The sequence below is a fragment of the Pomacea canaliculata genome, linkage group LG12, assembly GCF_003073045.1.
Source record: "Pomacea canaliculata isolate SZHN2017 linkage group LG12, ASM307304v1, whole genome shotgun sequence".
Classification (NCBI taxonomy): domain Eukaryota; kingdom Metazoa; phylum Mollusca; class Gastropoda; order Architaenioglossa; family Ampullariidae; genus Pomacea; species Pomacea canaliculata.
In genome coordinates, this window is record NC_037601.1 from 7,028,953 (window position 1) to 7,049,843 (window position 20,891).

Below are 20,891 nucleotides of genomic sequence, written 5' to 3' on the forward strand. Positions count from 1 at the left end.
GACGCCTCGCATGTTTAGGCTTTTATCCTCCTGTTGGTCTTGTTGTTGCTACTAAAATGCAGTAAAAGGACTATGATGAGATCGCAACTACATTTGTGATTTAAAATTTTTGTCTTTTTCTCCATCAAGTCACCTTTCACAAGGTTTTGATAGGCGAGGCTCTAGTTAAGGGGAAATAACTCTATTTTCTACATATGGATTAGACAGTATGAGTTATCTCCCTTTAAGAATCATTACCGCTCAGACAGAATAGTCAATCGGTAGACATCATTAACTTGAAACATACAAATGTTAACGTGTACTATTTTAAATCCATAAAATAAGTCAAACATTGTGTATATAAACACAGAGAAAGCTAATGGTTAATATTTGTATCACGCGTGTGATTAAAGCAAACATTTATCATTCACACAAAACCACCAAATGGAGAGTAAAAGCAAAACCAGAAATACGTAAATCTAAATACATGTAATTTTTTATTCTTGAATAAGTAACGAACTTTATTGAATAAATGTCAAGCAGTTTAATACGTTAAAAAAGAAACGAAGATACAAGAAAAAGAAGAAGCATTCCAAGTATTATCCAATTTAAAGTACGGTGTAAATGACTAGTGCCAAAAGAGATGAAGTGGGAAGGAATGTCAGAAGCTAGATCCCTTGCGCCACTCATTTATCTCCCTTGATTCCATCTGCGTGCCTGGTGAAAAATGAGATTGGAGGCACTTCTTGTTCTGCCCTTCTGAAATCCTGTATCAGAATAAAACTACACGCAATATTTCTCGTTGATACAAGGCATGCAGTCTGGTAATCTTAATGCAATTTAGTATCTCATTCTCAAACGTTCATAGCTTTTGTCGGTCTCTTTATTCAAATTAGACCCTCAAAAAATGAGTTTTCTATGTATATTCCTGGTGAAAATGTAAGTGTTCTGTTTTTCATGATCGTGCATAACATGCCTGGAGAAGCGGATGATGGCATGCCAAGAGAACTAAGTCAACAGGTAGAAACAGGTTGTATCTACACCCCTGAAGACCTTTCGCCATAGTCGCTACTTAAGGTCGTCGTCCAGTGAATGAGCGACCACGACTGCTTCTCGGCAACCCAGTGAAAACATTGGATCCATCACAAACAAAAGCACGCATGGATGTGCTGGAGCATAACCGTCAATTTTTACAGCAGCACACCATCACCTCCACCACCGCCGTAACACCTACACCTGGATTCTGGCCAGCGCCTGCTCAAAGTCATTGATGATGTCTTGAGCGTCCTCTATGCCAATACTGTTTAGGACCAGAAGGACGACAGAGAAAGAATATCAGTACAATATTTCAAATTTTATTAATGGTTATGCCCCAATCAAAATTCGATAAGACAATTAAATTTTACCTCATTATACAAACAAAAGGGAATATTTTTTTAATATGTAAAGAGCTATGATATAGTTTTTCTGCAAAATCTTTGCTTTTAGTGCATAGCATACGTAATTTTTCGTGACTTCCGGCCATGCTTTCTGATCTACAGGCTGGTTTAGGTTATTAGTTAGTTTTCCTAACCTGATTCTAGGATACAGCTGCTGATATCAACATGTACGTGACAAGCTACTAAATAGTTCTCACCTGATTCGTAGCATACCGAGTGTAATGCCTGCTTCTTTTATCTCTTCTTCGCTCAGCAGGTAGGGTCCGTGGCTCATGGAGTACGCATGCTCTAAGATGGTCTCCACTCCACCCAGCGATACGGCCAGCTTGGCCACCCGTAAATTCTGAAAACACACACACAAAAACTTTATTGAATTTTATTTACTTTTTCTTCTAAACCCCGATTCTTTTCACATTTTGTGTGGATGCTGATGAGATAACGAGTTAAGACTCCCTCTTTCTTTCTTTGTATTTGTTGTTTCTGTGCACTTGTCTGCCAAGTTAAAGGTTACATGCCTAGTACATCATGCTCTTCCTTACCTCTGCGAATGCCTTTCCTCCCGCAACTCCCCCGGCAACGTCCGCCATGATCATGCCGCCAAAAGCCGTCATCTGTCGTTTGGCGACCTCGTGACCCGGATGTGAGACGAGTCCTGGGTAACGCACTCTTAGCACCTGCAACGTCACCACGGTCGTTTATTCTTCTTCAAGTGAGTCACCTCAGTCTTAGAGGTCACTAGTGTCATCTAGGTCATGCCGGTCACCTCGTACAGTCACCATAGTCTTAGAGGTCTGGGAGGTCACCTCAAAGCTCGCCTGTGTCTTAGAGGTCTGCAGAAGCAAAACATGAAGACGCTTCGCGTTCAAACTCATGGAAGTATAAAACACTCACACACACGCACATCTACCTGACAAGCATGGCTGTTACCTTAGGATGATTCTCCAAGAACTCTGCCACCTTCTGTGCATTCTCGCTGTGCTTCTTCATACGCAGAGGCAGAGTCTTGAGGCCTCTCAGTAAAAGGCTGCCATCGTGGGGCGACTGCAAGAGAGACAAATGTTAGAACAGCAAATGCAGTCTTAAATTCTGCTGGGTTTGTAGGTCCCTCCTTCAGTACAGAAACTAATGAGCTTGAGGCAGAAATATCAACATGCCAGTAAACCATGATGTTAATGATAAATACCCCCATGATACAAAGTGTGACAACAGCAATAGCCACCCAAAGACTTCCATAGTTCCAAAGCTAACATCCAAAATGAAAAGTCATATTTACCAAACAGGCGCCCATACTAGTTTGCAGTTTCTTCAGCAGCCGCCATTGGTCCATTGTACGGGTAGTTAAACATCCCGCTATCAGGTCACTGTGACCTCCCATGTACTTGGTGCTAAAAATTTAAAAAAAAATTAAAAATCAGTTTTCTCTCTCTCACACACACAGAGGGATGATGATGATGACGACGACGACGACGACAACAACTACCTTTAGCATGAGCACCCACCAACTGTGAACAGAAATGTCGATTCCAAACTTGAGGATCTGCTGCAGGTAGGGGCTAGCGAAGGTACCATCCACCACAGTCAGGACGTTGTCCAGCGACCGGCCAAGCTCACCAAACTCCTTTAGGTCTAGGATGGACATCTCGGGGTTGCACGGTGTCTCACCGAATAGCATCTAACATAAATAGAAACTAAAAATAGCAATACAGGTAGAGAGAATTCATCCCATACAAGGCCCCAGTACCAAAATAATCAATCCAATATATGAAATACTAAAGAGGTTAAATATTGTTGAGTTGGGGGCAGGGTTACTTTGAACAAAATTAAATGTTATTACACGCAAAATGCATTTATCCAATCACATTTTCTCAGCGTTATTTTGGTGAAACCTGCCACCTAAAACTTTTGAGCATTGTTGTCTTGAAACGAACTTCAGTTTGTCATTTACAAGAAAAAATGTCTACTCGAGTTAGCCTTTAGTAGAAGCTGTAGTAAAATACCGGTCAGTGGGAAAAGAGTCCAGCAAAAAAGAATGGCCACTGCTCTGCCTACCCGAGTGTTCTTTCTCACAAGCTTCCTGTACTCGTCCACCGAGCAGCCTGCCTTGACCCACGAGACCTCGACGTTGAAGTTGCTGGCGAACATCTTAAGCAGATCCATCGTACCAGAGTATACTGGATTTTGGCAGACCTGTTAAACAAAGACAAGATCACATTTTTGAAGATGTTCTCCGAGAACACAGGTTTTAAAGACCCAGCTGCGTATTGGGTGGCGGGGAAGGACATACGTGGTCAATGTCCAAATAAATGCATGTCCTTTAGATCATGACCTTCGTCTTCATCATTCGCAGCACCAGCAACAACAGCAGCAGCAATGTACAGTCTCAATTCTTTGCCTCGTTTAACATAACTGTTGGATGACATGTTAAGATGGCGACATGAAGAATATAAATCATAACTAGACAGGCGTAGGACTGGCTAGAAGGGCTATACATACCCAAAACTCGTTACCTCGCCACCATCAACTAGACAACGGTCGTCTTTAGTGACGTCACTTGCATAGAGCTGTTCAAACCCTTACCACGTGATCCCCTGCTTTGAGGAAGGCGAAGAAGATGGCGGAAATGGCGCCCATGCCGCTGCTGAACACCAGACTTCCTGCCCCTTGCTCCAGGGCGTTGATGGCGCACTCTACCGAGTCGTTGGTGAAGTTGGACAACCGCGAGTAGACAGCTCCTCCCTGTGACATCAGCTCATCAGCTTAGACATAGCCATTCTACGTAGGGGGCAATGAACGTCAGTTGGGTTTTAAAAATCAAGAGCTCTTCATTTTATAGAGGGGTAATCTGTGATATAATTCTGTTACTCCATCTTCGTGCGACTATTATGTTGTTAGCTACACGGGTAAAACGACAACTACAACTTTGACAGATTTTTTTTTTTTTCTTCCTTTCTTCTTTTCTTTCTTTCTACCTTGCTTGTTCGTTGAGTCAACAATCAACGCTTGCATTAAATATTCATTTGCTTGCGTTACTAAAGACACCATTCTTAATTCACTCTTATCACGATTCCTGCCCTTCCACGACCATTCCTTATCGCCTATTCTCCTCACTCTAGGATACCTGTTATCATGTAGGATTGCATCATCAGAAAAAACAAACAAACACGAGCTTGCTCACATCTTGCAGCGCGCCCAGGAAGTCCTCCACCTTGTCCAGGACGTAGGTGGACGAGTGGTACACGGGGGGTACCAAAGGGTAGGTCACTGTGCCCTGGAAGTGCAGCCTGGCACTGACCGCAGCCGTGTCCAAGGAGACGTCTTGCAGACTCAGGCCATGCACCTTCTCTTCAAGGGTGCTTTGGGCAGGTGTCTTTCGCTTGCTGTAGATGTTACAATATTTGGGGAATGTGTCCGACAGTCCTAGGTGCCTTAAATGGTCATTTTTCATTCTTTTACCCTCATTCCCCCATCCTTCCCATTTCCCCCATCACTCCCCTCATTGTTCCAGATCATCTTGTTTGCCTTCTTTCCCTTCCACTTTCTTTATTTTTCCTTTTTCTGCACTTCATGCACGAGGGCTGTCACAATGTTCCTAACAGAGCAGATTTACCCTTGGTTAAAATTGGTCATGACACAGATCACACATCCTTTGCTGTTAACTTTAGCTCTGTGCCCGACTTCTCAGACGTGATTCTCAGACGAAGGAATAGATAGAGGAAACCAAAAAAAAAAAGTCAGTGGGTTTCAGCGTAATGTGGGGCAATTCTATTTTCAGCATCACACGATGCTAAGGAGTTCAAACCTCTTTAACTAGAGGCACTGATTGCTTGGTTACCATTTGTGACCATGGTATTTGCCATACAACAAATTTACCAAACAGTGTCACAATATATTCGACAGCAAGTGTCTTGTTAAGAAAAGGTGTTAGCCTCTCTGTACATTGTACGAAAACCGCTGAAAAAGAACTCGTTAACTCATATAGGCAAGCATATACGTACTGTACTTCAACAAAGCTGAGAAGTATGTATCGCACCCAAAGACATAATCACACCTACCTCATTGTGGCTGTGGGGATGACTGTGCTGCCAGCTACGTGTCCTGCACAGAGATGAAGTGTGGCTAACGTCTGTACAACCGACTTAGTCGTACCCTGCCGTCGGAGTTTGTACGTACGTTAACCCCATTGTAAGCGGTGCAGCCTGAACCTGACTCCCACATACATTTCGCTCGCTCGATGAGTTGGCACTTCGCTCTTCACCGTCGTCGTTATAAATGTCTAATAGATGAGCATGTCGATAATTTCTGGGTAAGCCTAGTGCAAGTACCATTTCCCAAAATCTGGGTGAATACCGTTTCACACCTTCTGTTCTCGAAATATACGTCTGCGAAGATTATTAGTATATGCACAGAAAGAGGCCAAACGCATGACGCCAAGTTTCCCCACCCTCACACCTCATTGTGGTCCCAGCATTCCCGTTGGCTCTAGCCCTGACATGTATAATCATGACTTCTATATAGTATCTTCGTTGAATAATGACGATGATGTCACATCCAGAGAGAGGTTCTGTCGGAGCCGAGATACGAACCTGCGACAACCGATTTTCCCTGTCCTGGTGACAGCCACCATGGTGCTACCATGCAATCATGAAAAAATATTACAACACATATTATGTGCCTTAATACTTAATTTGGAATGTACGTTGTGCTTCGTCTAATTACTCTCGTGCTATAGAGGGCAACATAGTAAGAGCAAAGTGAAACTGATAAAACAATTTTTTAATGCAGGTTTAATCATTTAAAGACTCCATAACGTTGAAATAAAAACAGTAATGTTTTCAAGAGTTCATTAACAAATAATGTATATGAATAATTTAAATTTTACAAGGCAGAAGTCTATCAAGGGAGTATTTTAGGGTTAGCACCGCACGGCAAACTGGGTGGTGAGACATCTCGTGTTATTCGTTGACATGCTCTAAGAACAATCGAACTCGGCAGACAAAGTTATCAACGCTGTCATCCTTCAAGAACACTTGAAGATTACTGTGACCGAGACGTTTATGACAGTGAGTAAAATGCCTAGCCTGTCATACATCTGTATGACAATGACCAACTTTATTTGCCCCAATGGGTAATCTGAACATGGGAAGGTGTTCTAGTCACAAAAGTAAAAGTTAGAAATAAAAAAAAAGAAATAAAGTTCGTTGCAAGGTGTACTGTTTAAAGATGTAAACAGTGAAAAATATGATCAAAAGAAAAGAAAAAAGTTATGAGCAAGTGGCAATCGTGTATATATCTATATAAACCAAACAACTTATATCAAGGATATTCATGTGTGTATGTTTAATCTAAGACAGTAGCTCAACAGCTGCAAGAAGCAAATCTTCATTCGTTTTCCCCTCCTTGAATCTTTAAACTAGCAGCAGTTATGTGGATACACTTGTACATTAAAGAGAGTAAAGGTTGGAAACGGAGGGGTTGTCCCACCCAACCTCACCCCTTCTACAATTGCTTGCTCATCATATCTGCACAACGGGTAGAAACACTGTACCAGTTGGTGCTCACCGCCAGGTCATGAGCATCTGTTGTTTTGGTGCTAGTAGACATGATGCACATGCGTGAAACCCGAGGAAGAATAAGGTGACTTACTGAAAACATTCAGCAAATCGCTGTAAGGTAACAAATTATATCTCCATTATGCTTCTAGTCCGTGCTGTACTCATTTTCAAAGAACAAAGTCATCCCTGGCATATCTACAAAACCTGGAGTGGGTGGAAGGCGATGGCACGAAATTGCACCAAAATGCAATCAATGCAAAAGGTGTTTTCAGCACAAAGCTCACAAGCTGTTCCCAAAAGATGGAACCTCCTTCGTTGTCTGCACTGACTCCCATCCTTTCTAGCATTCAGTACAAACTGTGCTATGTTCTAATTTCTTTGCAGGCTCCTGCCCTATTTCTCTAAACTTCTCTTCCCCTACATGCCAGCCAGATTACTCCGTTCTTCGTCTGATGACTGTAATCACTCCATCAATGTCGCCAGAACGACATATGGTCTTCAGATTTTTAGTTACTGTACTGCAAAACAGTGAAACTTTCTTCCCTTCCATATCCGCCATCAAATCCTCTAAACGTGCAATAAAAACACATCTGTTTCACGAGCATTACTCCTTACACCAATCAACATAGTTGTCAACAGTTGTGATTCTTGTCAGTTGGCTAGTCTACCTTCTCGTCTTCCTCTGCAGGTTGATGACACTCTCCATTCTTACTGTTTGTTCCGTGATGACTCTTTTTGTCTTCTATGTCTTTTATTGCTTGTCTGCATAATTGTTTCTCTTTCTCTCCTTCGCACCTTGTCCATTTCTCCTACTTGTCTTAAGTACAAAGCATGCTCCTTTGTGCGCTTGATTATGCTCTATTTAAATCATATGCTGAGGAATTGATAATAATAATCTTTCAACCGCTAGGCAACGTTTGTGCATTGTGCGCATTCAAATTGTTGATTATATTCCCAGTCTAGCCAAGGTAATCGCATACCAATTTTGTAGAAAAGACATGACTGCTTCACTTGTACTGGATACTAAATAAAACATTTACTTGGGGAAAACAATGAAAGAGCGCAACACCAGTTACAGTTCTATGCTTTATCTCATGACATCAGGTACAAGCAACAGGCCAACAGTATTAGCAAGACGTCCATCAACTTGCCAAATGTTATTAACTCAGAATCATCCCCTTTCCCCATTATTTTTCTAAACCAACTTCATTTTACCGAAACCATAGCCAACTTTTCAACTTCAAAGTTGTGAAATCTAAAAATCAATTTAAATTACAACTGGAAATCATTTTTCATCCTCCACAGCTTTGAATTTTTAAAAGACACACACACCATGAAAGGTTCTGGAAGAAAGTAATAGACTGTTTATTCTTTATTGTGCGCCCACTGACATCTACCGCTACGCAAAGATTCAACAACACTATTGCTTATTTAGTGGCAAACAATCTGACATTGTTATGCTTCATGATTTTGTACAACTGTAATACAAAATTCTAAGACACAACATAAAATGGAAAAATTATCAAAGAAAAGAGAATTTCTTTTCATTCTGCTCAACAGATGATGTATAGTTTGAAATTATCTCTGCTTCTAATCACTAGCAGGAACTCCATAATCTCTTGAAAAAGATTAAATAAGCTCCTCCCTTTTGCTGGTATCAAAAAGTTAAACTGTCAGTTTGCCATGTCTGGAGATTCTGCCAATAAATAAAAACATTTTACCCTTCTCAAGATATAAACATAATACTATGGCTAGGAAGCAAACACAGATAATAAAACAAACTTTTTCACACAAACTGCCTGAACCTGACTGCAGAGTGGCTGGCAATGGCCCCCCAATAAAAATCTTAGTGCAACATATGAGACATGAGGCATACATTTATCAGTGCAATTCACAAAAAACAAAATAAAAAAAGGCCTTATAGCAAAGCAATCACTTAACAGGGGCAGATAATGCACAAACAAGTACACAAATAAAAAGAAAACCTTAAATATGTACCATACAAGGTGTCTACAAATATCCTCAAAATAGTTTTAATCTCAAGTGTAACATCTAAAGATGAGCCTACTGAAGTTTGCTAGACATCTGGAAGTTAAACTGGATGAGTAAATAAGGAGAACTTGATAATACAAGCCACCCACCTCCTGCTTTTTCTGCCCGCATTAGCAGCCACAGTAAATTTATAAAACTGCTGTAAACAATGGCAAAGAATTAAAACAAATAATACCAAAGATGAAAAAGATGAAGAGGTAAAATGTTTTTACCTTACTAACATTTTTCTACTACAACCATTAAGGTTAGCAATTTAGTACTTCTGCTCAGAAAAAAATGTTGCTTGCCACGTTACATACTCTGCAATACACTTGGTCCTACAAGAAAGGGTAAAGAAAAATAGATAATTACACTTCCCATGTCAGCATACTTCGGCTACTGCATGTTAAAAAGCTTTCTTTTTAAGCTTGCAGTGCCTGTTATTGTTTTGCAGATTCTTTTCATCGCTATGTGCTTCAGCAATTCAGTGTCACAAGTCAAAATTTTTTTTTTTGTTTTTTTTTTCAAAAAGTGTTCCTTCTTACAAATCTCTGCCAGTTTTATTTGGTAACTTCATGCATGGCTTTGGCCAGGTAGCCCACATTCTTCGATGAAAGTCCAGCTACCGAAATGCGCCCATCTTTGGTCAGGTAAACAGAAAATTCCTTCGTCAGGCGTTCCACCTGAAGCAAGCAAAAGCATTGTTAATGGCATCGACAAACACAAGGCTGAAAAATTAAAGTTTGTAATCAGTCAGAAAATATAAAAGTTGTAGAGTTTGGGGAACACATAACGAACAAGAAATAAATAAAAACTACTACAAATAAAAGATTCTGCTGGTGAAAAAATATTTTCCATTTTTCCCAACTATAAAATTCTCACTAATCTAGGTTGGGTCATGCCAGGTCAGACGTTTTGAAAAGGAAGCAAGTGAAATATTCCCACCTGAGTGGGATTAAGTCCTGTGAAGCAGAACATGCCAATCTGATCAGTGATGTGCTGCCAGTTCCGTGTTGACCCCTCCTTCTGCAGACCCTCACGCAATTGCTTTCTCATAGAGATGATGCGATCAGCCATCCCTTTCACCTCTTTCAACCTGACCAACATGAGAAGCAAGCCATCAATTATACATGCCAGTCATCACCAGCATTTCATGGAAAGAGGAGTTTAATCTATGCTCTGTGCTTCCATTTCCACCTTTTGTCTTCCAACCAATTAAAAAAAACCTTACACGTCTTCCCAGAGAATGATGTAATGTTCTTATATCAGAGAAGTGACAAAAATCAATAAAAAAAATAAAAAAAAGACAACACTGTGCCTAAAAACATTATGTATAGATCCTTGCTCTTCCTGTGGGCAAGAATATTTAAAAGCACACATTTCTGCATGATTCGTAATAATTCAGAACTAATTTCACTGCTGACAGAAATGCTCTTTCTAGCACAGCACTGCGAAGTATGTGCTTTTTTTACTTCTTTACATTTATTACATAATGTTCTTTCTAGCCAACCTTTTTTTTTGGGGTACTTCATTTAAGCTCATTAGCACATCATACAATGAGGGATATCATTTAACTAAATTTGAAAATTATCTAAAATATTTTAAACTAAAAAAGATTAAATATGATTAATCTTATCCTGATTATACTTTACAGATAAAAATGAGGTATCAATAACCAGCAGCCTACTATTACCATTCAGATCGAAGTGCAGGTGTGGTTAGGATGCGTGCAGCAATGCGAGCACCATGGATAGGAGGATTGGAGTACATGGGACGGATCAAAATTTTTATCTGAGACATGACACGATCGGCCTCCTCTTTGGAGTCACAAACCACAGTAAAAGCTCCAACACGCTCACCTGCAAATATTAAAACAGGCATAACCTGTCATCACTCATTTATTACCATATCAACAGCTGGCTTATAAATGTCTCATTTATTACCATAACATAAAGACTAGAACATGCACAGAAAGGCACTTTTGTTTTTAAAAAAAATGTACAAAAAGAAAGAGATGTTTATTTTTACCCTTTTGGCCAAGCCTACTTTGAGTGGGGTGGAGAAGGAGATAAGCTTGTTCAAGTGAAGTTGTAAAATAGCCAAGTTTAATGTGCTCCTAATGACATGAATAATTTGATGAATCATGTAGATGTAGAGTTCACAACTAAAGAAATAAAACAACTTATCAAGCACATTTATCATGATTCTGAGCAGTAACCACTAAGGGCATTTCTAAGAACGAAAACCTGGGTTCAAACTTTTCTACAAAACCAGTGCAATCATAAGATCCCTGTTCAAGAAGTACAGGTTAAGAGAAATGAAAATGTGAATGTAATTTTACTGTTTCCTTATAAAATCAAATATTTTTTAATCTATTGCCATAAAAACTCTTCTCTTCCAAAGCTACTCACCATAAAGACCCATATTTTTGGCAAAAGACTGGGCAAGAACCACCTGTTGCCCATCTTTGACAAACTGCCGGACTGCAAAAGCATCACGGTCAATGTCCCCACTGGCAAACCCTTGGTAGGCCATGTCAAAGAATGGGTACAGACCCTGTTTTTTAAACAGCTGGCTTATTTCCTTCCATTGTTCAGGCTGGTGAGGAAAAAAACCAGCACAATTACAAGGGTAGGAATTGTTCAATGGAAAACATTAATTTGTGTACCTTGATCAGTGTAGTTCTCACACACACAAAATTGTATCAAAATATCCCCTTTAAACAGGAAGATAATGTACTAATACCAAATGCACACATATTTTAAAATTGATATCTGTAACACTTATATGCAACCAGAAGTAGTCTCAGAACTTTTAAACATTAGCATAGACAAAAAAATTCCTCAGTTAAAGGGTAAAAAAAGTAAAGATATCCTTTGTTTACTGTGCTTTACCCAAGCTTACATCACATACAAACAATAACAAATCTGTTCTCTCTCACTTCCTCCAAAATGAGTTTGCTCCTTAAAATCTTACCTTGGGATCAACACCAGTTGGATTGTGGGCACATGCATGCAGAACAACAACTGACCCTGCAGGGATTTTCTGTCAAAAAAAAGTGTGTTAGGTTACACTTAAATTTCCTGACTTAGATTTTTTGAGGCATATTTCAAATCTAGGGACTTACCATCTGAGGCCTTGACAATGCATTCTTTTCTAACCATCTTATACTAACTATATACAAAATATTATAACTACCAGAGAAGCCAGTGCAGAGTTAAGTTCATATATAGTATTCTTATGTGCAGTTTTTTTTATTTCAAAAAGAAAAAAAACTGCTGACATTTTCATCAGACTTCAAAATAGCTTAACACCAATTTTACTAAAGAAGAAGCATATTAAACATGGTTATACCTATTTCTCTCTAAACTTTTGCCATGGAATGGCTAATAACCAAAAAAAATTCAGAATATGTCAATAAAATGACAGTAACCTTGAAAAAACTTTTTGTAAAGTGCTTAGACTCTTTTGACAATCATTTCTGCACTTTGTGTGCAACCAAGAAAAATCTGTCCACGTCTCTGCCCACAAATCTTACCGAAAAATCCTCCATGGCTCCTTTGAAGTCAAAACCACATGTCTTAGGATCGTAGTAACGATACTGCTTCACTTCAAGACCTGAATGTCTAAAATAAAATGCACTTTATACTTTTAGCAAGAATGCTAAACAATCTTCAAGTATTTTGCAAAGTTGTTTAAAACATAACATCCCATAGAAAAACAAAAGGTACTGGCTGCATTTAAGTACTATAGAAGACTGAACACTCACTTAAAAATGGGTGTGTGGTTTCCCCAAGTTGGTGTTGGGACCCAGAAATCTTTGCTTTTGGCGTACCATTTCGACTGCACACACACACACACACAAATACACAGATTAATTATTTTGAACAAGGCATATTGTGAGGTTTTAACACCAACCAGTCTTTGAAAGCTACTCTCTGTAAAATATTATGTGGGAGCTTTCTAAATGACTGTAAGTGGTTTTATATCTGTTCCCACTTTGACTACCTTTTCCTTTTTTAATTGGTTGGGATGGTGCTGATTATGGATTCTCTTTTCATTAGCGAAAGCCAACAGCATAAAAACAATCGACAGTTTAATATAGTATCTATCTTGAGTCTAGGGTGGATGAAAATACAACTGTTAATGTGAAAATAACAGACAATTATTTACTTATTTACAAAATCTATTTGCATGTAACCAAATTACCAATTTTTCTCTATCAATTCTCTATTTAAGTCATATAGTACTTTAGAACGCTGACAGGACACACTTGATAACATGAAACAATAGTTTAGCATTCTTCTAGAAAAACTAAAACCCACTTACAAAAAAGGCAGCTCCAACTCGAAGAGACCCCGTTCCTGATATGCACTGGCTGGTGACATTCTACACAACAAAAATACAGACACCAGTTCTAAATTAACCATTTCTGCCAGGAGATTTATACAAATTAAACACTCCCTCTGCACATTATCTATCTGCAAAGTAATTCAAATATATAAAACAAACCCAAAATTAGTCCTTAAAAAATCAAAAGTACAATAATTAAAACATTTTCAAATGGAAACTCTTCAGATAACCCTTCTGCTCAATGCAAAAACTTTAAATTCCAAGCCAACAGTGCTCAGTCCTAGCAACTTCTTTAGTCTGATAAAGAGATAAGCAGCGGCCCTTAAATTTCACTCTTGACTTGGAGGTGATGGGGAAACTGTAACACAAGACATAAAAGCTGGATACCCACCAATCCTCCAGTGGTTACAGGACTGTCTGCACCAAAGGCCAGCTCTGCAGCAGCTTTAGTAAATTCTGGTATGCCTGCAATGCCAGCATACTCTTTATCCAGCTTAGATGCCATGATTTCCTGTTCTGCCTGAAAGTGGAAAGAGATTATTAAAATTCAGAGTGAAACAAAAAGGACTTTTAATTTTAAGAAGCATAAATAATGAAGTTTATAGCTTAGCAGCAGTTTCATTATATCCTTTAAAGATGCTCATTATTGTTTGGTAGTCAAAGGTTTTTGGTTTTAGATGGTGTTCTTTCTCTGTCTTAATAATAGAATTAAATTATCTTCCATTCCTTTCCCATGAACTTTAAAAGTACGAAATAAGTGATCAAAAACTGTACTCTCTACTTTTTTTTTTTCAAAGTATGCAACTTACTGCTATGATTTATGGTGTTATAACAATACTGTCTCTTATTTTTTTTAAAAAACTTCAAGAGCAGAAGTCTAACAAAATATCAGCAAGACAGATATTGTTTTAATAATCAATGCAAACAATGTGTACTTCAAGGATAGGAAAATGGCAGGAGCTTGTAATTTCAAATATTGGAACCTAAAATTGAAACCAAATCATGCCATCATGCCCAAATTTTCATAAAAGGAAAGATCAATGCAATTCATGCATGCAAAGCAATGTACTCAGCAGGACTGCAGTTAACAGTTAAAAAAACGGGTATGTTGGTGCAAGCCATTATTATGGACATCTGAAAATAACATCACTTAATGAAATAAATTATATTTACATATTGCAACATAGCCATTAAATACAGTATGCTGTCTCACCTTAAGTACACATGAGAGGACATATGGCTTTCCATTATCATCTCGATAAGCCCCCACTCCAAGGTTGACCTTGTTGGGGTTGGGGTCACGCTTGTATGCCTCTGTTACACCTAAGATGGCATCAGGGGGACCCATTTCCACATTTGACCACCATGCTCTAGTTGAAAACACCACAAATCAGGAGTCTATTAATATGACTCTGTTGATTTTCTAAAATCACTTACTATTATTAAATTAATGGCTATTTGAAGCATGTTCAAACAAAAATAGAAGACTATGCATTACCTACTGATATGTATTTTATAAAATCTCAGTGCTTTGAGACAGACTGGGGTTACTTTGGAAGATAAAAGCATGACTTTAAAAGTAACTGGTTGTTCAGGCATTCTGTCTCTTTACCTTCCAAATAGGAGACTTTCAATGATGAACTGATAGAACCAAGTGAGTATGACAGAACTGACAGAGAAAGACATGTTTCCATAGAAGATACAAGCTTTCCTGGATATTGCTGAGGATTATGTGGCATAGAAAGTACCTAAATATTTATAAGAGTGGGTAGTTCATCATGGATAGTACAGATGGCTATATAAGGCTTGTTCATCATAAAGTCTAAGATCATTTCCTTTTGGAGGAATTTAAGACAAGGAAATACCCATCACAAGCGTACAAAGTCAGGAACAGCACCACTATGAACATGTTCTTTATCATACATATCTTGGCTCCAATATACCTCTTTCTCAATGTGACACCTGTTTCTTCTTTCTTTCTTAATATAAACAGTATGTTTAAACATTTTAATCTGCACTCACTAGATAAAATTTTAACAAAATGCTACTTTCTTCACACTTGTTGAAAAGGTGCAATACTATATAGCAAAACTTTTATGCCTCTATACTGTTTCTTAGAAGTATCATAATTATTATCCTGCTACAGTTCCAATTCATTTCACGCCATCCATCAAAAACACATCTTGAGCAAAATGCAAGAGTGGTAATATAAAGGTTATGATTCATAACTAGTGGTAACCTTGAAGATACTCCATTCTGCCACAAAGTGCGGTAAGAGATGGGGTTGGCAAGATAACGAGTTGAGTAAAACCGAGTTTGACACAATTGATGTCGGTGAAGGTGTCAAAAGCTGGGCTTTCATGACATCTATAGGGTCTTCTCGGTTTCCTTACAAACACTAAAAAAGTGTACAAAACGTTAAAATATGCGCAGTACTGAATAGTAACCTGGAAAATGCAACGCGAAAATTTTTCAGCTGATTGACAGCTGAAGACCTTGAGTGACAGAAGTGTCCAAAAAAGAAACCTTGAAATGACTTACAGTGAGCAGGAGTGATAATGAACTTATTATACAATGGATGCCGGTACAACCTGCTGGTTTTACTCGTCTCAGAAAACAATATTAATTCCACTCACGAAAACATAATTGAAAAAACATTACACAAAAGTCGTTCTTACGCATTTCGGCTGACGGTACCAGCTGATGGAACGTTTTTGGACAGCAATCTTGAGAAGGAGCAAGATGATCGAAGTACCTGCACTGCCATGTTGTTAGGTTCAAGGTGAAACTGCGAGGGGAAGTTACTCCGATATTCAAGCCTCCCTCCTGCCCCTCTGTCGTCATGCCAAAGCCACGTGTCCTCACAAGGACAGATCAGAGGTCGTGAGGTTAGAGGTTATGTAGGTCCGTGACCTAGCGTACACTGTCCAACGGGCCAAATGTCACGCTAGAAACCAAGTATACGAGTAGTATCGATAAAGAAAAAAAAAGTAAAGCAAAAATAATGCCTTCGGCAGCATACACAGCAAAAAAAAAAAAAAATCATCAGGCGCGAACGTGAGACTCGATCGTCAGCTAAGACTGGGTGTGTCAATGTTTGGTGGGGATCGAGTAGGGGCCGGTATATATAAAGGTGCGCCGTCAGAATGTTTGTATTATATATTGTTATGTGTGACGTTTTGAAAGCGGTAGCTGAACATAGCGACGTGAATAGAACGGTTCACATATACAGCTGCTAAAGTATATATTATGCAAATGTTAAACTACGGCAGCGCGTGTGATAAATTTATCTTTACAGCGAATCTGGTTCAAACAATCCTGTTTTGCAACCTATATATATACATTTGTGATGGAGGAGGAAGTCAAATCCTATGGTGACTTTATAGTTAAGAAAACATACGTGACCATTTACAATTATCATACATCTGTAGCAGGAAGGCTTCAAATCCGGCCTCAGGATGTTAACAGAGAGCTGATGTTATCTCTTTAAAAGTGTCTTGAATATAAATACCTTTAATTGTTAATATTTAATTCTTAGTAAACTCTTTTTGTTCATCTTCACCACCATAGCAACTCCAAATTAAACTGATGTTTTTGTTTGTTTTGTTTTTTGTTGTTTTGTGTTGTTTTTTGTTGTTGTTGTTGTTGTTGTTGTTGTTGTTGTTGTTGTTGTTGTTGTTTTGTGTATGGTTTACTATAGCTGTTGGTTCGTTGATAGTCTATCATGTGCAGCGCATTATGCTCGTGTCCACTTAGGAAAATGGGCTCAGAAAATCCAGTTATCATTCTTTATTATTTTTCTCATCATTGGTTGACGGATTACTTATTTACTTACACATGTTAATTAAAACCAAAACTATGATCAAACACAAATTCGCGTGGAGAGGATTAAGAGGTACGCTGACAACATGCACTGTGTTCCCACGCAATTAGGAGTTATGCAAATATATCCATTCTCATTCCTATCATATATGCACTCGTATAGGTAGATCTTTATATTTTTTATCAGTTTCCGCTAAGCAAATTGAAAAATCCTAAGTGGATATAGCGTGCCCAAGGTTCGATCAAAAACATCAATAGATCTGTACATATTTATGTTTTTTTTTTCGATCTACCGGAGATAGTTGCACTATGCTTAAGTGATTGACAAAAAAACTTTACTCTGCTGCCAATGCCACTTGCAGGGTCAGCCCCAACACGGTATCATTGATGCTCCATTTGTATGCACTTGCTCGACATGAAAATATATCTAGATAACACACACCCTTTTTTTTCAGGAGTTTTTGTAAGGGCGGTACCCATCTCCTCGCTCTCTCTATGCCTTTTTTTTTTTTTTTTTCCTACCCTCTTTGGAGTCAGGTACTCATTCCCAAAGTTGGATCGACTTGGAGGAAATGAAGTTCTCCGCGCCACACGAGTATCGATCCTGCGCTTTTTTGGATTCGGACTCCAGAGCTCCAGTCTCTCTGTTGTCCACTTTCCCAATAAAAAGCTAACTGTAAAAGCAAAACCATTCTCCGTTGACTGTTACTACGATTACTATTGTTTCCCTTGTTTGGGTTCGGTTCGTTTAAATCAGTCGTGAACAAATACGTATTGCATTATGTCTGTCAAACATGGAATCAATTCTTTTTCGATATGAATATTTCATTTTCTATATAAAGAGTTGATTCAATTTAGTAATTACATAAATTAATTTACAAACGTATTTGTGTCATCGATAGCAATGGACTGAAAAGTACTGACAGCATTAGTGCTCGCTGAAATGAATGTCGCGCTTCAGACAAAGGGTCAAACTGGAATTTTGAGAGGCGATGTTACGAATGAAGAATTTAGGAAGTAGGCAGGGCGGAATGAGGAAGAGAAGAAAATAAGAAAGAAGAAAATTGTGTATGTATTTTAGCTTACAAGCCTTTTATGTGTAGAGTGTGTATAAAAGTTGTTTCTACACATGTAAATGCAGGCAGTCCTAAGAGTCAGCGTATGCATCATCATGCGCATGAAAAGTACTTGAGTGAGCGAAACTCATCATGCTTTAACATTTGTTAATAAGTCAGCAAAATGTGGTTTAACACTCTTAAATAAACAATTCAGATCCGACCGCTACATTTGCGTTGCAAGATAAATGCCCAGCAGTGGAGTCCACTTCTGTAGCTAGATGCAGTTTGATGACTGGATAAAGCTCAACACAAGATATGAGTGAATACCCTTAATCCGTTCTCGCAGACCTGACGAGAGTAGGGGACTGGGTGGGGAGAGGGGGTTATAGCAGTGTTGTCCATAGGAATGGGAATCCCATGGGAATCCCATGGGAAACGTCCCATGGGATGGGATGGGACGGGACAGCACACACTTGTATTTCCCATGGTAGTCGATACTTGATATTGCAAAATAAATTTACTGTTATTTCATTCATCAAGGATTTAAATCTTTCCTCTGAATCATCTATTGTATGTGAAGTAGCAGGAATTATAGAACAAAAGCCGAAAAGTGGTTTTCAGTGTTGTCCATAGGATTGTTAATACCATGGGAATCCCATGGGAAACGTCCCGTGGGATGGGACGGGATGGGACAGGCATAAATTGCCATGGGACGGGATGGGATGGGATAGAAAAATATGTCCCATGGACAACCCTGGGTTATAGTGTACCCCGGCCCTCGGCTGTGAAGGGAACACGGCCTTGGTCAGTGGATTTTTTGTTTTTTTCCTTTTTCGTTTAAAGAAAGGTTGATGTAACATTCCTCACTCCGGAGATTGTGTGTGTGTGTGTGGAGCGGGGTACTACAATTGATCCTCTAATGTCAGTTTTCCTAATGTTCAAGAAATGATCGATGTAGATCCTATATAGTACACTTGTCCTAATGGTGCAGTCTATACCTATACAGGTCCGTGATATTATTGAATGACATGTAGGTATTGACAATCGAATTGTCTGCATGTTATTACACACTGGAAAAATAATTTAAGATTGCAATTACAAGGGGCCCTGCGTTCTCGAGATGTACGCCTCCCAACATCATCAAGAGCAGGACAAGGTCAAATGCACGAAGTCACGTTCTGTTCAGAGGTACGCCTAACACCATCCCAGCTTTACCGGTCATTATAGGCTGTAGCCTTGACAACGTAAAGGTATCCGTGTACAACACTCATGTCTGCGCTGTTAATCCTTTTCCTGTGCTTAGTATTGCCTGTAGGCGTGTTTGTACAGACAAAATGGCACTCTATGAGACCCTGTGATCTCGGTTTTCCTGTATTACGGCCCGCGTACCTGGTTTGACTACTTCCGATTCGAACCCCGAAACGGGGAATTCGGGAGGGGTAATTCAGGTACTTTAATTCCTGTTATTACAGCACCACAACTACTCTTCGGGGATTTGGGTAGAGGTGGAGTAACCACCATCAAAAATTATTTTTTTTTCATCGATCGGTCTTTATTTATGGTTCTTGTTCATACCTACAGCTTAACATCAATTTTACTGACCAGATACGTTCCCTTATGCATATGAGATATCTTGCTATAGAGCCACTGCAGCTACATAAGTCAGACTGATGCTGTTCGATCTAATTGCAACACATCTTTCTCGGATCTTTGTGATGTCGAAAAATATCGGAAAATATTCGGATGCCAACGCAGAATGTATACATTATGTACATTAACAATTAAGCAGTCGGCTGAGTTTACGTGCATCTTTAATGCCTGGCTGTTGGTTAAACAATAATTTTGTGAGTTTATCGAAATGAATGCATGTGCTCTCAATTATCTATCTATTCCTCTTCTTGCATCAGGTTGCACATAAGGCCTCAACCAGAGTCCGCCGCCGATGTCGATCGGCTGAAACCCGCTCTAGGTGACCCCATGTCCAGCCCTTTCCATTCATCTCCCTTTCCACTGTTCTTCTCCAAGTTTCCTTTGGGCGGCCTCGTTTTCTTCTGCCGTCTGGAGTCCATCGTACACTGCGACTCTGGAGAGGTCTGCTGTCTGCTGGCGGCCCTCAATTATCGTCTCCGTCAAATTTCTAACTACGTACCATTTTGAAGGAAAGCTCCCTAGCAACATTATGCAATAACAGTAACAAAAGACAAAAATTTGCCAGTTTTAAGTTGGGTTTTTTTTTTTCTGTGTCCATATATATAAATGTCCATCCCTTAATCGTTCAGTGCTTTAACTCAGTTTCTATAAACGCTGATCTCCACGGCACCAAGAACGGCAGTATCACGACAGTAATAAGTAGAAATTAAATTTGTACATTTGTGTAATCTGTCAGTATAATGACAAGACATAGAAATCTCAGATATCTATTACAATAAAGAATAATATGAAATCTTTTCTATGCAAAGATCATGTTCCCTGTCTTCCCTGGACTTACAGGTGATAGAAGTCTATGCGTGTATCTATACCTCTTTGATTTCTCCCAGCCACTCCGAAGTGCGAAATCACCTCCAGGTGGAAGCACTTTCTCTACCTAGCTCAGCAAGCCATGCTTCCACTTCGCGCACCTGACCACTTCCACCTGTCACATGATCGGAACTGAGACG

At 39.2% G+C, this 20,891-nt stretch overlaps 2 protein-coding genes across 2 annotated transcripts; both read right to left on the minus strand.

Annotated features, from left to right (window-relative positions):
* Positions 1–457: 457 nt before the first annotated feature.
* On the minus strand, positions 458–5,626 carry LOC112553282 (L-methionine gamma-lyase-like). Its single transcript, XM_025220394.1, has 10 exons — positions 5,471–5,626; positions 4,594–4,795; positions 3,996–4,154; positions 3,468–3,605; positions 2,918–3,090; positions 2,692–2,803; positions 2,346–2,459; positions 1,958–2,092; positions 1,616–1,761; positions 458–1,279 (listed from the first exon to the last, which is right to left on the minus strand). The coding sequence occupies exons 1-10, from the start codon at positions 5,473–5,475 to the stop codon at positions 1,210–1,212; spliced, it is 1,254 nt and encodes a 417-aa protein (XP_025076179.1). The 5' UTR covers positions 5,476–5,626; the 3' UTR covers positions 458–1,209.
* A 2,416-nt stretch (positions 5,627–8,042) lies between these two features.
* Positions 8,043–16,185, minus strand: LOC112577058 (aspartate aminotransferase, mitochondrial-like). The gene is made up of 11 exons (XM_025259969.1): positions 16,033–16,185; positions 14,568–14,724; positions 13,746–13,874; positions 13,331–13,390; positions 12,771–12,844; positions 12,540–12,627; positions 11,978–12,046; positions 11,413–11,599; positions 10,695–10,860; positions 9,947–10,097; positions 8,043–9,684 (listed from the first exon to the last, which is right to left on the minus strand). Exons 1-11 carry the CDS (start codon positions 16,119–16,121, stop codon positions 9,562–9,564), a joined length of 1,293 nt encoding a protein of 430 aa, XP_025115754.1. The 5' UTR covers positions 16,122–16,185; the 3' UTR covers positions 8,043–9,561.
* Between the last annotated feature and the right edge of the window lie 4,706 nt (positions 16,186–20,891).